Source organism: Hesperophylax consimilis, chromosome 20, assembly GCF_061612785.1.
Source record: "Hesperophylax consimilis isolate HC1 chromosome 20, BYU_Hcon_1.0, whole genome shotgun sequence".
In the NCBI taxonomy this organism is placed as follows: Eukaryota; Metazoa; Arthropoda; class Insecta; order Trichoptera; family Limnephilidae; genus Hesperophylax; species Hesperophylax consimilis.
Window position 1 is genome coordinate 7,544,217 of NC_142855.1, and position 22,456 is coordinate 7,566,672.

General features: G+C 37.2%; 1 protein-coding gene across 1 annotated transcript; it reads right to left on the minus strand.

Annotated features, from left to right (window-relative positions):
• Window positions 1-1,261: 1,261 nt before the first annotated feature.
• On the minus strand, window positions 1,262-22,167 carry LOC149414004 (52 kDa repressor of the inhibitor of the protein kinase-like). Its single transcript, XM_089643975.1, is given in 5 exon segments — window positions 1,262-1,719; window positions 1,722-2,048; window positions 2,256-3,218; window positions 21,213-21,287; window positions 22,014-22,167. Coding segments are annotated over 5 exon segments (1,977 nt in total).
• Between the last annotated feature and the right edge of the window lie 289 nt (window positions 22,168-22,456).

Below are 22,456 nucleotides of genomic sequence, written 5' to 3' on the forward strand. Positions count from 1 at the left end.
TTAAAATAAAATTTTATTCAATCAAAGTTCAAAATTTCTCTTATAAAATAACCCAGACAAACCTCACCCCATGAACCCGGGCACCCCTGCTAAGTCACGAAACGTAGTAAATGATGTATTAAATTTACAATTTTTGTTTAATCACGTTCAAAAGATTTTTTTAGCATGGATTTGATGTTTGCGAAAGTTTTTCAATATAAATACTCGTGAGGCAGTCTATCCTCTTTAAGTACAAAGTCATTTTCATAGAATATGGATGTTCTAACACAATCTAAAAAGTACCACAACGCGCGCGAAATCTGCGGTTTTCTATTTACAACGCATGCAAGCCGTCAAGTTTGTCAGAAATATATAGATCAACAAAATAAATCGTGTAAAATGTATATGCGACCGAAAAATGGGCGTGGCTTACAGCTAAATCTCGATGACACAAGTTGATCTATAGGGATTTACATATGTATGCCAGCTTGGGTAATGGATCAACATATCCGAGGTGGATCAACAAATGCAAACGGATCAACATATACCTGGCGTACCGTCGCGCAAGATCAACATAGTGCGAGAGGGGATATATATATATATATATATATATATATATATTAACAAAATGTAACTAATACATACTTTTAAAAAACTAGGTATATGTATTTTTATCATATTTACATACACCATACTAGAGGTCCCCATAAGGACGTCAACAACATAAATTTTTAAGCATTTTGACGTTCCAAGTATACAGAAAATCTATGCCAAAAACATTCAGGTACACCACCTCAAAAATAATTCAGAAGTAAACACCTCACATACTTATAAAACCAGAGCCAAAGAAACAGAGATACAAAATATACCAAAGTGTAACTCTACCTTTGGACAAAAAAGTTCTAATTTTTTAGCAATAAAGGTATATAACAAACTCCCACTTAGTATCAAACAAATTAAAACCAAAAATCGCTACATTAAGGACATTAAATCTTGGCTTAAGGAACTACCGGAAAAAGAACTCACTAGCCTATTCAAAACATCGTCGTAGAAGTTTCTGGAAAACCTTACCCAAAACATGAAGTCGAACCATAGAAGTCGCTGAAAAATTATTCAAAACCTAGTCCCCCTCAGCACAGGATCTCCTAGTGAGGAGGACTATAAAAATCTATATTAATTAATCATATAAATATATATAATTCTTATAAAAATGTTTTAAAAAATGTAATATAGTTACTAAATAAAAAATAAAAATAAAATAAAAAAAACGTATAGCTTCATCTTAAATAACAAAATCAATTTTTCGTTTACTTCTTCTCCCGAAACGCGTTATCACCTCATCTACTTCAATTGGTACGATTTTATGAACGTGGAGAAGTGCCAGTCCGGTTAGGCGTTCTTCAACCATTGAAGCTCTTAGCCACGATTTGATTCTTCGTAACGTAGAGAAAGATCTTTCCGCTGTCGCTACACTAACAGGTAGTGTAGCCATAATACATAAAAATTTTCTTACATTAGGATACATCTCAATATCGCTATTTAAAATAATGTCAGAAATCGACTGCGGTATGTCCTGACTACGCTGCCACTTCATCATCCACAGCCGATATTCATTTACAATGATAGAAACTGGAGTATTATCTAATAACAATGTATAATCGGATGCTAGTTGTTTCACAGTTTCAATGTCTTGATTACTGTATTCGATTTTTGGCATGAAAACGCTTAGCTGAAAAAAATAAGGGTTTCAGGAGACAGACGGTCCTGTAGGTCACTTATTATTGAATCCAGAAGAGGGATGTATATGGATCTGCGGAAATACTCTTCAGCAGATTGAGCAGGTTGATTATTGGCCCTATGTATTTGTCTTGACACTATTCTGGGACATTTAATTTCTACATCTAGCTGCTCAGCTACTTCTTTAGCCTCTTCAAAAAGCTGTCGGTAAATTATGTCCACATTTTCACTTTTATTTTGTAGAACACTTAAAGTATCGTTAATAGCGTCCGCAGCTTTTTTTAAATCAATGGAGTTCGATTGCAGTATTCTGCTTAAAGATACAGTAGTACCTGAAAAATAAAAAGTTAGTATGTGACTGTTTGTGAGTTATGGGTGAATAAATTAAGGATCTATGACTTAATATAAATGGTAGTTAAAATTGATTTTGTTGAAACACAAACAAATTAACAAAATAACAATATAATATTCAAGTAGGTATAGTACGTATGTTCATTATCCAAACAATAAGAAACAAAATAATATAGGCAAGTACCCACCTAATATATCACTTAAACAGATGGAGGATATAATAAAGTCAGAACTGCGCAATGCTTGCAGCAAGCAATGCGCATCAGTAGCGGTTTTACTGTCTTGCCAAGTAGAAATCTTCTCCAAAGCGCTACAAATTTTGACCAAGTTGTCTCCTTGAAATTGAAGATGCCCATCATGCCTCTCTACCCAACGTGTCTCACAGATACCTTGCAAGGCAACTCCGAATCCTTTTTTAAAAATTTCATGCCTCTTAGCGGATGCATTGGCAAAAGCTACAACTTTTCTCATTGTGCCAGAAGTATTGCGACAAGAAACTACTTGGGATGATCTAGCCAACGAGTTATTAAGTACATGGTTGTTGCATGGGCAACGTTTGGCGTGAATGGCTATTTTCTTCAATTCTTGCACTGCACCTTTCGTATCTGATGCCATAACCGAGCAGCTGTCAGTTCCAATACCCACACACCTAGTTAAATCTAAATTAAATTTAGTACACAGATTTTCAACAATTTTCGCCAATGCTACACCTGTCAATCGAGGCTCTATATCACCTGAATTGTTTTCTTCACGTCTAAGAGCATCGTAAGTATCACAGAAAGTCACAAAATGTTCCTTTATAATACCATTATGAAAATATCGAAATGATAGGCTCAGCTGTGAGATATGTGATATATCTGTTGTTTCATCGAACAAAATTGAAAAAAAAATTGCTTCCCGCACATTCTGTAAAATGTTCTCCTGAATGATTTCTGCACAAATATCTATCAACTCATTTTGTACAGTCTTGCTGATGTACGTGGCGTTGGATTTTGAAGATTCTAAATGCTGCTGCAAAGCAGTATCGCCAGAATCTATACGAAATTTTAAAAGGGCTCTAAAATTCCCTTCATCAGCTACCACGCTGTCATGGCTCAACACTTTACCATCGTCGCGATGGCCACGTAACGGTATATTTTGATGGCCACAAACTTAACATCTTTACAGCGGCGAGTAGCAGGCGTCCCCGGTGCGGGCCAAAACTGTTGGTAAATTTTGCCAACATTCGCGGCCTGCACACAAATTTAAATTCCGTCCATCACCATCTTTTGTCCCAACGTCCCAACCTTCTTTTCCTATCCGAAACTCAGATAGCCGAGCCGCCAGACTCCTCTTATCTGGACTGCCCGGGCTTTACCCTCGCAAGAAAATTCCGACTGAAAGGAGGAGTCTGCCTCTATAGTCGAGCTGACGTCAACTGTGTGCGACTATTGAGTCTGGAAAACTCCAGATTCGACGTAATGTGGGTGTGCGTCAATCTTGCCAGTACGGCAAGATTCTACGCATGTCTATACCGCTCACCGAACCATAGCGAATCAGACACTTCCGAGCTCTTCAAACATTTGAGCGATACTATTGATGATCTCTTGCCCCGCTACCCTTCGGCCGAGTTTGTTGTTCTGGGGGACTTCAACGTTCATAACGAACCATGGTTGAAGTTCTCAGGCCCAACGGACTCGGCTGGCCGACAGGCGGAATCCTTTGCCATTTGCTACGGATTAGAGCAATTGGTTCAGGAGCCTACAAGGGTTCCTGATGTCCAGACTCACCGCTCCAATCTGTTAGACCTATTCTTAACTACTGTGCCACACGGTTATAAGATTGACGTCACAGCGCCTCTGGGATCATCTGACCACTGCCTAGTGACGACATCAATCCCCGTTAGCCTCAGACCAACCAATGAGAGGCTGAGGAGAAAAGTGTGGCACTATAGGTCAGCAGATTGGTTCGGTATGCGGGCCCATTTCAATGCTTTTCCGTGGTCAGCTGTTTGTTTTCGGACTTCGGACCCTTCAAGATGTGCCCAGGAGATTGGTGAAGTCATCAATTCGGCGATGGATGGCTTCATACAATCGACTACTAAAGAAACTGGTGTGGGCTCAAAGCCGTGGTTCAGTCGACAATGCTCCGAAGCAGTTCGACGAAAAAACGCGGCTTACCGAGCCTACAACACATCTCGAACGCCCGAAAGCAGATCAGCATACAACAAATCGGCAAAGGAATGCAAGAGAATCATCAATAGGTCAAAATTCGAACACGACCTGCAGATCAGCAAAAAGCTGGCTGCCTGCCCGCATGGCAGCAGAGCATTCTGGTCGCTTGCTGGCTCAATAGGTCGAAATTTTTGCAAACCCAGTTTGCCACCTCTTACCAGACCTGACGGCTCACTAGCAAACACCGCCACCGAAAAGGCAAACCTTTTAGGGAAAATGTTTGCGGAAAACTCGACCCTCGACGACGGGGGTGCTGTTCCGCCGTCGGTTCCTCACTGCGGCTTCTATATGAAAAAGCTGAGGATCCGGCATCGGGATGTACTCCACGTCATACGGGGGCTCGATGTTAACAAAGCTAGTGGACCTGATGGAATACCTGCCCTGGTATTGCAGAGGTGTGCTGCGGAAATAGTTCCAGTTTTGACAAAGCTCTTCAAAATGTCCCTGAAGTGTGGCACTGTGCCCTCTGGTTGGAAAAAAGCTGTCATTCACCCTATTCCCAAGAAAGGTGACCGCTCCAACCCGGCCAACTACCGCCCCATCGCGATCACATCAGTTCTGTCCAAAGTGATGGAACGTGTGATCAACGACAAACTGCTCACATACCTCGAGAAGAACAAAATTATCAACGACCGTCAATACGGATTCCGGCGGAACCACTCGTGCGGTGATCTTCTCGCGTATGTGACGCATGTTTGGGGGCGGGGCCTGGAACGTCACGGTGAGACCCAAACGGTCGCACTAGACATATCAAAGGCCTTTGACCGGGTCTGGCACCGAGGACTTGTCAACAAATTGCATTCTTACGGACTTCCCGCATCCCTGTGTACGTGGATTGCTGACTTTTTAAGGGATAGGTCGATTCAGGCGGTTGCTGACGGTTTCACCTCTTCCTCGCACTCCATAAATGCTGGCGTCCCACAGGGATCGGTTCTGTCTCCGACTTTGTTTTTGTTGCACATCAATGATCTTTTGACAAGTGCACCGATTCATTGTTACGCTGATGACAGTACAGTTCATGATAGCTTTTTGTTTGACAAGCCCCCAAAGGGCACACAAACTCCAACCGCTTGGAGGGCTTTGAAGCAGAGAATGGACGGTTATCTCGAGAGTATTTCCTCCTGGGGTAAAAATAATCTCGTCGAATTTAATGTTTCAAAGACCAAATCCTGTCTGTTACATCTAAAAGGGATCCAAAAGATAATCTAGTCTCCTTCAACGGAAGCAATCTTCCGAATAGACCTTCCATTGATATGCTTGGTATAACTTTAAGTGACCAGCTCAGGTACGGGGGCTCCATCGAAGCCAGAGTAAAGTTGGCCTCCCAGAAGCTGGGCGTACTGTACAGGACCCGCAGATACTTTAATAATACACAACTGCTGACCCTGTACAAATCGCAAGTGCGCCCTACTGTCGAATTTGGCAGCCATCTCTGGTCCGGAGCCCCTAAATACCTGAAAAAAACCCTTGACTCTGTGCAAAAACGGGCGGTCCGTTTGATAGATTCCCCAATCTTAACAAAAGGGCTGCAATCTTTAGAGCACAGGCGTCAGGTAGGTATGCTGTCCTTGTTCTATCGGTATTACAATGGAAGATGCTCTGAGGAACTAGCGTCATTGATCCCTTCGGCACCGGTGCGTAGTCGGGATTCGGGATACACGCCAAACGCGCGCCCAACATTTGTACACGGTTGACATTTGTCACATGAGAACGGGTCGCTTCTACGATTCGTTCTTAAGTTCAACAGCTCGGCTGTGGAACGAACTGCCGGCCTCTGTGTTTCCTCCCTCCTACAACATGGGACTCTTCAAGACCCATGTTCACTCCTTCCTCTCCACAAAAAGACCCTCCACACAGCATCCCCAAAGATGACATAGGCCTTGAGGGAAATTATTTTCTTCAGGGCCTCCTATGTGGAGTTAATATAAAAATAAAAAAATAAATAGTTTATTTTATTTATTTCTGTATTTCTTGTAATCGGTTTCATATTTTTTGTTGTTAGGTGAGTTTTCCATTTCCTCCAAATCTTATCTCGTGTTTGTATATTTTCAATGAGGCTGCCTGTTGGGGACGGAAACGCACCGTCGCAACGCGGAATCATAGGAAATGGAAAAGGTTCGGAATGCCGACTTACCCCTTTCTATTCTTCCACGGTTTTCAATCCTTCTTTGCGCTGGTTCACAACAATTCACAAATTTCACCACGCGCGAGCTCACGATGGCTTTGAATTTTCGACACGGTCGATAAAGGGGGCTCCGTAATCAAACGATGTTGACAGGACGAATATTTTAACTCAACTAAATCGGCATAGGAGAAGAGAGGAGAGGGGAGTTGGGTAGATAGGCCATAATAATTTTAGAAAGGATATAAAGGTAGGTAGCACGATGCTAGGTGCCAACATTTCCGCCCACCTAATTTGAACGAATTAACAATTATGATACAAAATTTAATAAAAGGTAAATTTAAATATATACATAGGTAAATTGTTCATTCAAGTTGTATCCGTAATGCCTCGCAGAAAACAATAAAAAAAAAAAAACTTTTACTAAATTAAGTATAACTTTTCGAAGAATGGTTCCTGGACCACAACAAAAATTTTGGTTTTGAAAAATATTTAAAATTGCTAATAACTCCTTTGGTCTAGAATCTGAGTAAGAAACAAAACGAGAATTAGAGTATAGACATCTAAACAACAACAAAAAAAATATATAGATCCCAATGGTAAATAAAATAAAAATAAAACATAACAAAACTGGAAAATGAAAACGTATTCTATTTTAGATGTATATCTCAAGAATTATCACTAATAATAATTTTATTCTTCCGGTAACGGGCAAAGCTTTATCACTGGTCGAACCAAGGAACCAGATTGAGTTTTAACAGTAGCTACCCTAACTATTCCATCCTTACCGGGATGAACGTGGATAATTCGTCCTAATACCCACTTCATCGGTGGAAGACGATCGTCCTTTATTAACACTAATTGACCTAATTTAATGTTTGGATTTATTTTGCACCACTTTGATCGTTGTTGAAGCGTATTTAAATATTCTAAATGCCAACGTTTCCAGAAATGTTGCGACATCTTTTGGAGATGTTGCCACCTACTTAAACGATTAGACGTGGTGTCAAGAAAGTCATATTCAGGCAAACCTAGTAGGAATCCACCGATTAAAAAGTGGCCCGGGGTGAGTCCATTCACATCCTCGGGGTCTGAGCTCATTGAACACAAAGGGCGGGAGTTGAGGATGGCCTCAATTCTAGTGAGAACTGTCGCAAATTCTTCATAAGTTAGAACGGTCTCACCTATCACCCGTTTTAAATGGTATTTTACAGATTTTATCCCTGCCTCAAATAAGCCTCCGAAATGAGGACTCGCTGGAGGGTTAAAAGACCAAATAATGCCGCTCTGAATTAGATGATTAGATATAACATCACGCTGTGATGCCAAGAATTTATTTATACCGAGTAGGTACCGATTTGCACCGACGAAATTGGTTCCGTTATCGCTTATGATTTCAGAACATAACCCTCGACGATCTGTAAACCGGCTAAGGGCTGCAATAAATGCTTCAGAAGATAAATCAGACACGATCTCTAAATGAACTGCTTTCGTCGCCATACATACAAATAGACATAAATAACCCTTTGACGTTTTTGCTCCTCTACGTTTGTGATCTTTCAAAGTGAAAGGTCCTCCGAAATCTACACCAACTCGAGAAAAAGCACGGCTTTGTTGCACTCGAGAGGGAGGTAAATCACCCATTAGGGGAGGTAGCACCGAAGATTTCATTTTATAGCAGACAATGCATTTCGACAGTTGTGAGCGAATTTTATTCCGTGCAGCCACTATCCAAAATTTACGCTGAATAGTAAATTGAAGGCTTCGTGGCCCAACATGAAGATATAGTTTATGATAATAATCTATAATTAAATAAGCTAAATGACAGATTTTCGGAAGTAAGATCGGAAATTTACTTTCATATGACAAATTTGAATACTTGAGTCGACCGCCCACCCTGATAATACCGTGGCTATCAAGAAACGGTTTCAAGTTTTGAATTTGCGTTGAACATGGACTGCCATTTCGCATATTACGTATATCAACAGAAAAATACGTTTCCTGTTCAATGCGTACGATTTTCATAAGCGAATCATTTAATTCGCGAGAACTTAGATAAGTCGAGTTTGAATTTCCAATACCAGGACGTTTCTGACAATTATTTACGAAACGCATTATCCAAGCGACGACGCGTTGCAATTTATAAAATGAAGAATATTTACTAATAATCGAATTAGGTACTATTTGAGATGATACAAACGTTTTAAGGTTGCTTTTGAGTTCTGGTATTTCTCCGTCAGATTGATTGTACACAGCTGAACAAGGCCAGAGTGCTATTGGTTGGTGAAGCCATTTTGGTCCCGTAAACCACAAAGGGTGTGATATAATGTCTGCTGGGAAAAGCCCTTTTGAACCAGAATCGGCACAATTTTCCTCCGAGACAACATGCTTCCAAACAGCATTTGGTGTATTTTCCAGTATTTGTACAACCCTATTAGCGACAAATGTTTTCAATAAATATGGCGGCGTTTTTAGCCACGCTAGTACAATAGTCGAATCTGTAAATAGAAAAACGTTTTCTATTTGTTCGGCAAACTTTACAGATGACATAATATACTTTACAAGTTTCGTGAGAAGAACGGCCCCACATAATTCTAGTCGTGGAATTGACAGGGTTTTCAAAGGAGCAACCTTCGATTTTCCCATTAAGATGTGAGTGGTATTGCTATTACGCTCTAATAAATATACCACTGCAGAATAACCCAATTGTGAAGCGTCACAGAACCCTACGAGGAAAAGACGACTTGTCATCACCGTGTTGTAATATCTAGGAATATTCAATGTTCGAAGTAATGAAAGTTGACTTACAAATTTACTCCACGTATTATGAATATGTGGTGGAACATCACGATCGTCCCAATCGACACCTAACTTCCATAGTTCCTGTAATAGACATTTTGCGAAAAATGTCACTGGGGTGATGATCCCCAGTGGGTCGAATAAACGAGCTACCGTTGATAAAATTGTTCTTTTTGTGCATATCTTATTAGAAGGTAGATCGACCTTGTAGGTAAAATTATCAGTCGTTGGACTCCACTGAATGCCTAATATTTTAACAATTTGATCAGTTCCGGCGTTATCAAAAGAATGACCATCTTGCTGGTGCTCCTGCGAAACGTGATCCAAAAGTGACGGTGTATTAGATTGCCATTTACTAAGTTCTAATTTCCCAAGATTTAACAATCCAATGATATCTTGTTTTAGTCTGAGGGCTGTGCTAATCGTTTCTGTCCCTGTTACCAAATCATCTACATAAAAATCATCGCATAGAACCTTGGCAGCATCAGGATACTTTGATCCTTCATCTTGTGCTAGCTGACGAAGGGTACGAATGGCCAAGAATGGTGAACTAGACAACCCGTACGTTACAGTTTGTAACTCGAAATCAATAACCGGTTCATTCTGAGATTCTCTCCACAAAATATTTTGGAATTTACGCTGAGATGGAATAATTAATATTTGCCTATACATCTTACAAATATCAGCTGTAAATACATACTTATGAAAACGAAAATTTAAAATCATACGTGGAATTTCAGTTTGCAATTTTGGACCGTTCAATAATAAGTCATTTAGAGATAAGTTATTTGGTTGGGTTTTTGCCGACCCATCAAAAACCACACGTAGTTTTGTAGTTTTACTGTCAGGATTCAAAACACAATGATGAGGTAAATAGAATGCATCTAAATTCCGAGGTACCCGTGTCATGTGTCCCAGACCCTCATATTCTTGTATAAAATTTCCGTAATTAATTGCTAACATGGGATCCCTTTTAAAACGAATTTCTAGTTTGTTCAATCGCGATTCCGCAAGTTTTAAGGAATTTTGAGAAGGCATAATTTCAGATTTTGTTAATAATGGTACAACATATCTACCATCACATTCTCGATAGTGATTCGAAGCGTAGATTGTTTCGGCTAATTCGTCGTCCGGATTACTCGTCACAATTGAAGGTGTTTCTTCAATTTCCCAAAATTTTCTAAGAGTATTGCTTAACGAATTTGTTTCAACAAATAAAGACGAAGGCGTTTGAAATGACGAATTTTCCATCTTCCCCATTATAATGTAACCGAATACACTGTTTACAGTACATGGAGAGCCGTGAATTATTTCATGGCCACTATTAAATATATCCAAGTATACGTCAGCTCCTAACAAAAGGTCTATTTTGCCCGACTTGTAATATGATTCATCAGCTAATTTTAAATTTTTAAATTGTGACGTTCCACTCGATGGTAAATCATATGACGGATGATTAGAAGTGATTTCTGTAATCACGACAGTTTGACATTGAAGAATAGGCCCTTTTTTATTTCGAGGTTTTATAAAACATTTTGTTTTTCCATGAAAAGAATTTATACTAGAATTTCCTAAACCGTTCAGTGAAATACGATGTTTTTTAATTGACAAACCCAAGAGCTTAGTACATCTTTCCGTAATCAGAGAGACTTGGCTCCCACAATCCACGACGGCGCGGATAGGTATATAATCATTATACTGATTTCGGACCTCAAGTTGTACAGTTCCTAACAAAACTGTAGAAACGCTCGGAATCGTTGTTGCGGCCAGGGCTGCACTTGAATTATTAAGTTCATTTTCGCCCGATGGTTCGGCGGCAATGTGCAACATTGAATGGTGGTTTTTATTACAAACCTGGCATGTAAATTTTGATACACAATCTTTTACATGGTGTTGTTTCAAACAATTGAAACAACGGTTTAAAGTTTTAATTTTGTCCCTCCTTTGATGGGGACTTAAAGATGTAAAAGATGCACATTTGTAAAGAAAATGTGCACCTTTACATAATGGACAATTAAGGTTATTATAATTCTTATTGGCAGATAACAACGTTTTAAACGAACCTTTTTTCTCTTTTGTAGTATGTGGAGATAACATTTCTAAAATACGCGTTTGATTTCTCAGAAACTCGAAAATTGAATCCAATTCTGGAATCTCTTCACCGGGCAATTTGGATTCAAATTGACGTTTAGTAGTCAGATCCATCGATCGTATCATAATATGACCAACAAATTTATCAAAGATATTTTCTATATTCATCGCTTTTATAGCGGCGCAATTCTCTTGAAACGTACTGAGTAACCGCGCTATACCTGACGCAGACTCGTTTTGTAATATTTTGAAATTAAGAATTTCATCAACATAATGCGTGAAAAGAATTCTAGAATTTTGGTATTGATTTACCAGAATATTCCAGGCAATGTCATAATTCTCTTCGATAAGAGGCAATGATTGTATAAGTGCCAGTGCCGGCCCTGTAATTACCGATAAAAGATAATGGTATTTTTCTACATTCGTATATGCATTGCTGTCATGTATAAGACTTTTAAATAATGAATGAAATGAGCACCAACTTTTAATGTTACTATCAAAAGTAGGCAACTTTATCACTGGTGCACGAATCACCGAATTACTTGCCGTTTTAGGAATTGAATTTTCATCATTACTAGTGATAACGCTTTTCATTTGCATGATCTCGAAATACATTGAATCAACATTATTCGCAATTTTTCCTAGTTCCGACATTTCTGTAATCTTGTCTAATGACAGTAATTGTTCCTCAATCTCGTTTTGAACTGATTCAAATTCTTCTAACCAATCTTTTAACTTTTCACATCTAGCAAGAAACGTATCTTTTTTCTTACTATCATCATAAGTGCTCGTTATGAGCTCTTGCGTAATACGAATACGAGATACTATTCGCTCACGTCGGGATTGCAACAAAAGTACTTTTTTCTCAGCCATTGTTTTGAGAAATTAATCTGCACAAAAATGCCGAGTGAATACAACAATTTATTTTAAATATTAACAAATTTGTCACCAGTTAAGTATTTTTTACTACCTACAGGCAATTTTCGCGAACAGCACGGCTGACGCGAATTTTACACATAGATCAACTTTTATGAACAATTTAACCTTGAAATAATTAAATTAACCACAATTTTTTCAATTAATATAAATTATCAGGCTCGAATGACCAATGTTGGGGACGGAAACGCACCGTCGCAACGCGGAATCATAGGAAATGGAAAAGGTTCGGAATGCCGACTTACCCCTTTCTATTCTTCCACGGTTTTCAATCCTTCTTTGCGCTGGTTCACAACAATTCACAAATTTCACCACGCGCGAGCTCACGATGGCTTTGAATTTTCGACACGGTCGATAAAGGGGGCTCCGTAATCAAACGATGTTGACAGGACGAATATTTTAACTCAACTAAATCGGCATAGGAGAAGAGAGGAGAGGGGAGTTGGGTAGATAGGCCACAATAATTTTAGAAAGGATATAAAGGTAGGTAGCACGATGCTAGGTGCCAACACTGCCATTCATCCATTTTTTTTGGTAATTCCGATGGTTTTTAGTTTTTAATTTTGTGAAGCTACTTATTTCATAATTTTTTTAAAATTTGGTTTAATTTCTTCATACAATACGTTTGGTTCTGATAATTTGACAGATTTCAAAGGTCTCTCTCTCTCTCTCTTATATAAATATGATATAGCCGTTATAAAGTTTGACAATACTGCTTCTCGTGTCACATCGTTTATAGTTTTAACCCTTCCGAAGTGAGCCATTAGCTTTTCATATTGGATTACTATCGGTTCGAGTACATTTAATGTTCATATCACCAAGTAATAAAATGGATTCTTTAATGTCAATATTGCCCAATATAGTTTTCAGCTCATGTAGAAATAATTTTTTATTTGTGTTTGGTGGTCAATACATTGCCAATTAGTTCCGTAAACGCATTCAAATTTAGTTGTTACTATATTTATTTTTCGAACGTAAGATGATTCTTTACGTACACAATAATTCCGCCTCCCGATCTTTTCGTACGACAAAAATAGGAGAGTTAAAACACGATATTTTGTAGAGATTTACATTGTTTTAATTTATCGACGTTTTACATAGCGTGATTATGTTAATATTTCACAAGGAACTAGAAACAATAAGGGGGAAAGTATCCCAATATTTCGCAAGGAACTACAAACAATAAGGAGGAAACTATCCCAATATTTCGCGAGGAACTAGAAACAATAAGGAGGAAAGTATCCCAATATTTTGTACGGAACTAAAAACAATAAGGAAGAAAGCATCCTTATATTTCGCAACGAACTAGAAACAATAAGGAAGAACGTATCCCAATGTTTTGATAAGGATCGAATATTTAGGTTAACTCTTAAACCCTACCACTCTGGGAATGTAATTATTCCTACCACGGGGTACTGAAGTACCCCGCGCAGAAAAAAAATAATAAAATTAAAGTATTTGATATTTTTTAAATATTATTTTTATTATGGCAAAGTAATAAGAAAAGACAATAAAATTTATTAATAAAAACTAATAGACATTTTTGTCGTCACATGAAGGACAGATTTTGTATTGATGGTCAACACTAATATGGCGGCGACAAGTGTTACAGATCGAGATTTTCTGTCCTTTGTGCGCGGACAAAAGCAGCAGCGAAGACTGCACGTATAGTTTCTCTGATATCCCGGGGTAAACTTGGCCATTATAATTTTGCTCTCATATGAGGCTTTATGGATGCCATTCACAAACTCTTAAGAAATTCACGCAGCTTGGTTATTTTCTCTTTATCGATGTTAGTTGACAGCTCGAATAGGACCCAAGAGTTGACACCAACGGCATTTAGCAACCCGTAGAAGAGACACATGCGCCACCTTTTGATCTTCCTGGACGTTGAGTACTTCTTAGAAAGTTGGTCGAACACATCCACCCCGCATTTGGTTTTATTATAGAAATGTATTATTTCCGGAAGGTACACTTCATTATCCTTGTCTGGGCTGTCATGCATGGTGGACAGCATGATTACAACTTTCTTCTTACCTATCTGAATTCAGAGGACAATACGACAAAAGTGTGAGAGGTCCGTCCTAAGCAAATATTGATGTGCATCTCTCTCGATTTTTAGTGTCCAAGAAAACAGGAGGAATTTCTCGTTTATTCTTATTAACAGTTCCAACTAATGTAATAAGTAAATTTTTCCTGTAACTTCTTGGCTGTGTGTAAAGATGTGAACCAACTGTCACATGTCAGGTTTCTGTTAAAACGTTACCAGGTGGGTACAACAAAATATTGCGGCGAGGCATTCTTGAGCGAGAAGGCTTAACACCAGTCCATTTATTTATTTATTATTTATTAACGTTGCCCTATCGGGCTTTTACATAGTAAGTTGACAGTATATGCATATAAGTGTAACATGTACATGGATAAAATAGCTAAATATAATTTACTCATAAGGTAATTAGAAAATAATATGGTAAAGTAAATCAAAGTATGAGGCAAGACCTTTTTTTAAAGCTAATAAATATTACAAGTTAATAACTAGCAAATAGGTCTAAAATTAGTTGCCTTTTGAAACTCTCAAAGTTATTAACACCAAATGTGTCGATAAGTTTACAATATTTGTTTGCAAGGTGATGAATTCTTGGAATTGGTGAGTACAAAGAGTAGTTAGTATTGAGGTTATTGTTACATTTAAAAGTGTCTATGCTTCGAGTTTGTCTGGCAGGTACATTCATATAAATTAATTCCAACAATTCAGGGCTGTCAATGAGAGATTTGATAAGTTTGAATAAAAATAATATATCAGCTAGAACTCTTCTATCCGATAGTTTGGGAAGTCTGGTTTCGGTACGTAAGTTATTATAATTTATAAATTCGATGGGAATATTCATTTTAAAATTGATGTACCGAAAAAATTTATTTTGTACCTTATCTAAGGCTTGAGAATGGACTTTGTAGAACGGTGACTATTCTGTTGAATTATATTCTATTTTACTTCGTACTAATGAGCAATATAAATGTTTTAAAGTTAACACATTTTTAAACTTTGCCCCCACTCTCAAAATAAAACCGAGCATTCTCATTGCATCGCTAGTAGTTTCATCGATGTGTAAGTTAAACTGTAGACTTTCGTGGAATAAGATACCGAGATCTAGAATCTGTGAAACTCGAAAAAGATTAGCGCCATTAATAAAATAAGAAAAATGAAGAGGATTTTTTTCTTTGTAAAAACTTATAATCTGGCATTTGCTAATATTTAGTTGCAAATCATTTTCTGAACACCAAGCAAATAATTTATTCAGATTCGACTGCACAATAGCGCGATCATTATCATCTTTAATTATTCTGTAGATCTTCAAATCATCGGCAAATAACAGAACTTTGACTTTGCTAAAAATATTTACTATGTCATTGATGAACAAACAAAATAATATTGGGCCCAGATGAGATCCCTGCGGTACTCCACTTGATGCCGCAAATTTGTAAGAAGTGAATGAATCAACCTTTACCGCTAAGTACCTTCCCAACAGATAACTCTTAAACCATTCAAACATGCTCCCTCTCACTCCCAACAATTTTAATTTACGTATTAAGATTCTGTGGTTTACTTTATCAAATGCTTTACTGAAGTCAGTATATATTTTTTTATAGTGAATACCTCACAAGAGTCCCAACTGCTCCCGTCTGGAGCCAGTGAGACTATGGCATCCACAATTGGGGGATGTTGTGAGGCTGAAGGTAAGTGGGGAAGAGAAAGAGGAAGGTGGGGAAGTACCTGGCTATTCAGATGTAGTCACTAAACACGGCTAGAGCCATTTGGAGCAACGTTTCAATTCTGAATGGTGATCTTACACCAGGGCGATACTGGTAGTATCTTCCACTCTGGAACGTGCCGCAAATATACTGTATATTATTTTAATTAATTAATTGTGAAATAACACAAATTTATCAAATAAAATTTATTTGCGCACGCCGGGTTCGAACCCGCGACCTTCGGAATGGCAGTCCAATGCGTTACCACTGGACTATGCCGGCCGTCGTATATGGAGTCAGTTTGATATGATGTGATAAAGCCATTAACGATTTCATTAGTGTATAATATTAAATTGGAAAGCATTGATCTTCCTTTAATAAATCCATGTTGAATTGGTGAGATTACTCGTTTAAATTGAGATATCAACTTGTCTAGTACTAGGCTTTCGAAAAATTTGGGTTTAGAAGACATTATGCATATTGGCCTATAATTTGTTACTTCGCTCTTATTTCCTTTTTTGAAAATAGGCGTCAAATGGCTAATCTTCCAAAGGTCAGGAAACACACCTGATGAGAGTAACTTCATAAATAACTTATGTATGGGATGTGACAATGAATGCATACAATTAACTAGGAATCTAGGTGGAACTTTATCGGGTCCTGAGGATTTTCGGGAATCGAGACTCTTCAGCTTAGACATAACGTCCTCTATAGTTACTGTACAGTCAGATATATCAAGGTTTTCAACCAAATTAGAACAAGAGTACTTACTTTCTACACTATTACTAACATATACACCACCAAAAAACTCAGCAAACAGATTAACAGTTTCCTGTAAATTTTGTGATTGTTTACAATGGAATGACATAGTACTAGGTATATAAGTTCCATTTTCTTTTTGGGATTTAACATATTTCCAAAAGAAATTTGAGTCCTCTATGAGAGAGCTTTCGACAACACTCATGTAACTGTTATAACATTTAGTAGAGAGCTTATTACATTCTGCCCTCATTTTTTGAAAGGCAGTATAATCGATAGCCAGGCGACTTTGTTTGAACCTCTTGTGCGATATTTTTTTGAAGTAAATTAAGTCAATCAGTTCTTTTGAGAACCATTTCGGAAATTCAGTTTCCCTATAAACTGTCAAAGGTACAAAATTTTTGATTGCAGAATTAACAATGGAGTAAAATTTTACAAGCTGTACATTAATATCAGCATCAGTGTCTAAAAATGACCAGTCACTCTGTTTAAGAAAGTTATAAATTTGAACATAGTCTGCTTTTTTGAAATTGCGAGTTTCTTCTATCTTTTTTACAGTGGGAATTAGTTTAAGATTAGACATACATATTTCTAGTGGCGGATGGTAAACATCGACAGGCAATAGTATTTCTGTACTTCTCACAACACATATATCAGACACATTAGACAAGACCAAGTCCAATGTACGGCCACCTATATTATGAAAACAATTACACTGAGTTAGTCCCAAGAACAGGGCCATATCTCTAACTTCACGAATTTTAATATTGGAACAATAATTGTCAGTACTTATATTACACCAGTCGTAATGTGGCAGGTTGTAATCACCAACTAGAAGTAATTTTGTATGAGGGTATTGGGCGCAAATTGATTCAACCTCTTCACAGTGATTGCTGTAGCATTGAACGTCAGAATTTGGAGGTAGGTACGCACATCCCACTATTATTTTTCACAAAGATAGGTTGTTGCAAATGGCAGCAACTTTTTAACCGCCTCCTCATGTGCAATTTTGAAAGCCTTCGTAGCTTTTGACATCCAAAAAGACGACAGATTGGCTTTGCTCTCAAATTGAATACGTGTTTCAGTATTAGATCGAAGTTCAAGTATTGTTTCTGCCAAACCCAGAGGTTCTTCTGGTATGTTAGCAATTTCACAATTAAAAGGATCTACAACCCAATTGAAAGTATGGATATAAAGATCTGGAAAGTAGTCAGAGAACCGCTGTCTGAGTTTGGTAAGATGTTATATAATTGTATCATTGATGTCATCAAAAATAATATTTTCACAGTCTTCCAAAAACAAAGCTACCTTTGAAAAATAAGCTATCTTGTTCTGTTCTGCGTTCTGTCTCCAAATCAAATGAAATCAAATAAAATGAAATCGGCGATGAAATGATGTTCCTCGTCAGTAATTTGCGCACAGTCAAACGGCGCGTCGGAAGCCCGAGCTCATAAATAAACCAATCCGAGCGTGAATGACCGTTGAGTGTTAAGTTTAAACATTACAACTTACGCAGCGCCTCTAGTAGCCGATGCAAGAAACAACTTTACGCAAACACACAAAGCGCGTCTCTTACTTCTCACGCAGACACCTCAATTGATTAAGTTTGCAAAAATACTAAAACTTTTATGAAATAGCAAACCAGAAAAATTTCCTTATTACCCCAAAAAAACATTTTTACCCCATTTGGGGTAATTTACCCCGGTTCCCCAACCCTGATCTAGGACAAAGCACCAACAGTAAGCTGATGGATTACGATGAAATCGACCGGTAAGACGAGCGCTCTGCATACAGTCGAACATGCTCAGTAAAAGATCACGGTTACGCAGCCCACGTGTAAACATAATATTTTCTTACACTCTGTACATACATTAATACTTGCGAGCTTTGGGCCAACATTAAGAAGAGCAGTATGGAAATGCTTCTCGTGAAATACAACGCCTACCGCATGATGTTCGGATTTCCTCTCTTTCGGTTGGTTTGGAGGTGGCGGAGTTCCTGGTTTTTCAGCCCTCATAAGAAGCCAGTTGGCAGGATAAAGGGATAGGATACAGAACTCCGAAAACGTTTTAGTTGTGGATTGGATTAATCTAAATGCATAAGACCATTTTTGTCTTTTAGGAGTCTTCAGCGAGTATCTAAATGACTCAGTCCAGATATTATTATTATTCGTACGAAATAGGATATTTTTTTAAAATTTTACTCGTTGAATAAGAAATAAAATTGCATAATAAAGTCTATCTAAAAATTAAATTACAATTAGACTCCGTATACTTATTAATTAAGATAAAAAATATAGGTAGAACAGGCAGACAACCAGCCATATGGCAGATTTGCTGGGCTAACATAACCTGTTAACATAACCTGTACTAAACAGTTTTTGAAATTTCAAAATAAAATTTCCAAAGAAATTCGTTGAAATGCTTTTCAACGCTTTGCAATTTCATGCGGATTCTAATAAGGCTAGTTGTTGGTTATATATGAATAAATCATTTGTTTTATTTATATACAATAAATAGTTTTAACCAAATACAAAAAAATACACAGGTTCTGTAACTTATTATTAATATAAACAGTTGACACTCATAATCTAAGACTTATTTTAATAACATTTGAAGAATAAAGTTAAAAAACTTACTTATCCGCCTTATACATTTCGTCTGAAAATCATTTTCATAAAAATTTGTCTAACTTGCTATAATTGTCATTCTATGTGTCCATACATTTAGGAATACTTACAACAGAAAAGTTTCTTATTTTTAAAATTCAGTGCACACGACAGACACAATCGTACTTCTGTTTTAACATGTTTTGTACTGACAATTGTAACTTTTTTTCTCCTAAATAACTGAATTTATGAATTTATTAAATTACATTTGTTTCATTCAAAATTTTTTAAAGTTTTATGATTCATTTAAAAAAATGTACCTACTCTGAGAGCATTTCACACTTAAATACACACCGTCAAACTAGGTCTTATAGTATAAACAAGAAGAATACACTTGAAGAGTCAATGTACCTACTCTGAGAGCATTTCACACTTAAATACACACCGTCAAACTAGGTCTTATAGTATAAACAAGAAGAATACACTTGAAGAGTCAATGTACCTACTCTGAGAGCATTTCACACTTAAATACACACCGTCAAACTAGGTGTTATAGTATAAACAAGAAGAATACACTTGAAGAGTCAATTCAAAATGAAAACGTTGTCAATTGTGATAGAATTATGACTAACGAACTTTGAAAATAATAGTTAATTTTAGTTTTAAAAAAAAACAATTTAAATATATTTCCACGCGATACAAAATAGGAATAATTCTAGGGAACAAAGACTACTCTAACCACTTATTAATAATATAAATTATGAATACTGGAGAATCTCTTTTGTGCGCTAAATCCCAGTTACATTATCGCAAGTTCCGAGCAAGCCTATTTTGTAAAGAAGTCCGTGTGTCATATTAAGGTATACTTATTTGCAGATGAATTCTTTAAAAACGGAACAAGAAAAAGGTTTTCCTCCACTGTGGGTCACCATGTGTTTCTACAAAACCCTCCTTTGAGGACATAAATATCTTCAATCGGATTATGAAAAGGGTTTTTCTCCACTGTGAGTCAGCATGTGTCTCGTCAAACTTCCATTCGGGAACATAAAAATTTGCAGAACACGAAAAACGTTTTTCTCAACTGTGAGTCAGCATGTGTGTCGTCAAATATCCTTTTCGAGAAGAAGAATATGTGCAAATAGAACATGAAAAAGGTTTTTCTCCACTATGAATAAGCATGTGACTCGTCAAATATTTCTTTAGAGAACATGAATAAGTGCAAGCGGAACATGAAAAAGGTTTTTCTCCACTGTGAGTGAGCATGTGATTCGTCAAATCTCCCTTTCGAGAACACGAATAAGTGCAAACAGTACACGAAAAAGGTTTTTCTCCACTGTGAGTCAGCATGTGTCTCGTCAAATCTCCATTTTGAGAAAATGAAGATTTGCAGTCTGAACATGAAAAAGGTTTTTTTCCAGTGTGAGTCAGCATGTGTCTCGTCAAATGTCCCTTTCGAGAAAATGAATAAGTGCAAACAGTACACGAAAAAGGTTTTTCTCCACTGTGAGTCAGCATGTGTCTCGTCAAATCTCCTTTTTGAGAAAATGAAGATTTGCAGTCTGAACATGAAAAAGGTTTTTTTCCAGTGTGAGTCCGCAAGTGAAGTTCTAACTTTGACTTTGACTTTGACTTGCAGGAGTACTTACAATGGGAAAAAGAGAATGATTTTTCCACAGGAAGTTTCTTTTGATCAGTCAATGAGTCTGAAAAATTTTATGAACAAGCCATAAGTAAAAGCATCATTAATTCATAAAATGTGAAAAAATAAAAAGCACGAATAATTATTTACCTGTTGTCTGTTTTTTTCTTTGAAATCGTTTTAGAAATTCCTTTTTAACATCCGGTAGGTCTATGTTAATTTCCATACAAGCAATTCCCCCTCCATCTTCTTCTCGATGTCCTGATTCTACCTTGAAGCTAACAGCCTCCACTTTAATGCCACCTAAAAACCAATCAACAATACTCAATTGATAAGTCCAGAAGAAGTGCATTGTTAATATCATATACAATTAAAGTCATCCATCTCCTAGAAAGTACTAAAACAAAACTTATTTTTACCATAAAAACTTTTATTTTAAAAATGTACTATAAATCTTACCATTTTATTGTTAACATTTTAAAACAATAATACGGATAACAGGCTTTCAAGGTTAATTTAGAAAATAAGAGGACCGCAGATGTCCGCTTCAAGAAGGGAATACTAATTACTCTTGCGCACATTCTATACAGAGTTTTTTTATTGTTGAAGAAAAAATGTTTGAATCAATATTACGTGTTAACGCACCATAATGTAACTTATACAACATCCCAAATAAGGTACGTGAGATATGATTTAAGATTTTCACGGCCAAAAGTATTTTTGTTATTTGTTTTTGGGGTGTTATGCCGTGTTGCGCTAACTCCTTCTTTAGCCAACGTTTCGGACAGCATTGCAGTGTCCATCATCAGGGCAGATGTGTTATTTTGAAGTTTAAAAAAAGGTACGTGAGAAGTTTTCTGTAGTTTGGCAGTTTCCTGTAAATATCGTGTTTAATGTAAATACCAAAGAACGGCAAAAGAAGATGTTGTTACCAGAAATTATGGCCTGCCTGGGCAACTCAATACTGACATGGATTACTAGATCGAAATTTTACACACAACAGTTTATGACATAAGCATTGCAACTTACAGGTTTTCCGAGTTCTCTCCGCATGCTGTAAGCATTCCTTCTTTACATGTAAAAAGTCAAAATCCATATCCACATACGGAATTTCAGAACCGCCTTCTTCCTGTGTCCCTGGTTCCTTCTTGATGGAAAAACTCTCTGGATTCAGTGGATCCATTACAAGACTTTGATAGGATTGTGGAATTGGTTCTAACCCAAAAATATAACTGAAACTGCCAGATACAAAACGTTATATATTAAGAACGAAAGTCTTCTTTGGAAGAGATTTGGATATTTTATTTCGGTTGATATATTCTGTAAGAACAATGAGGCGTATGCAAACACATAGTCGCGCTGTAGAAATCTCAAAGTGGTAAAATAAAAGCGTAACTGTTTTGCTTACAATTTTGTAGCTTTAGTTCTGAACTGCTACGCGTCACGTTAGGTCGTGTGCAACCTTTAAGTAA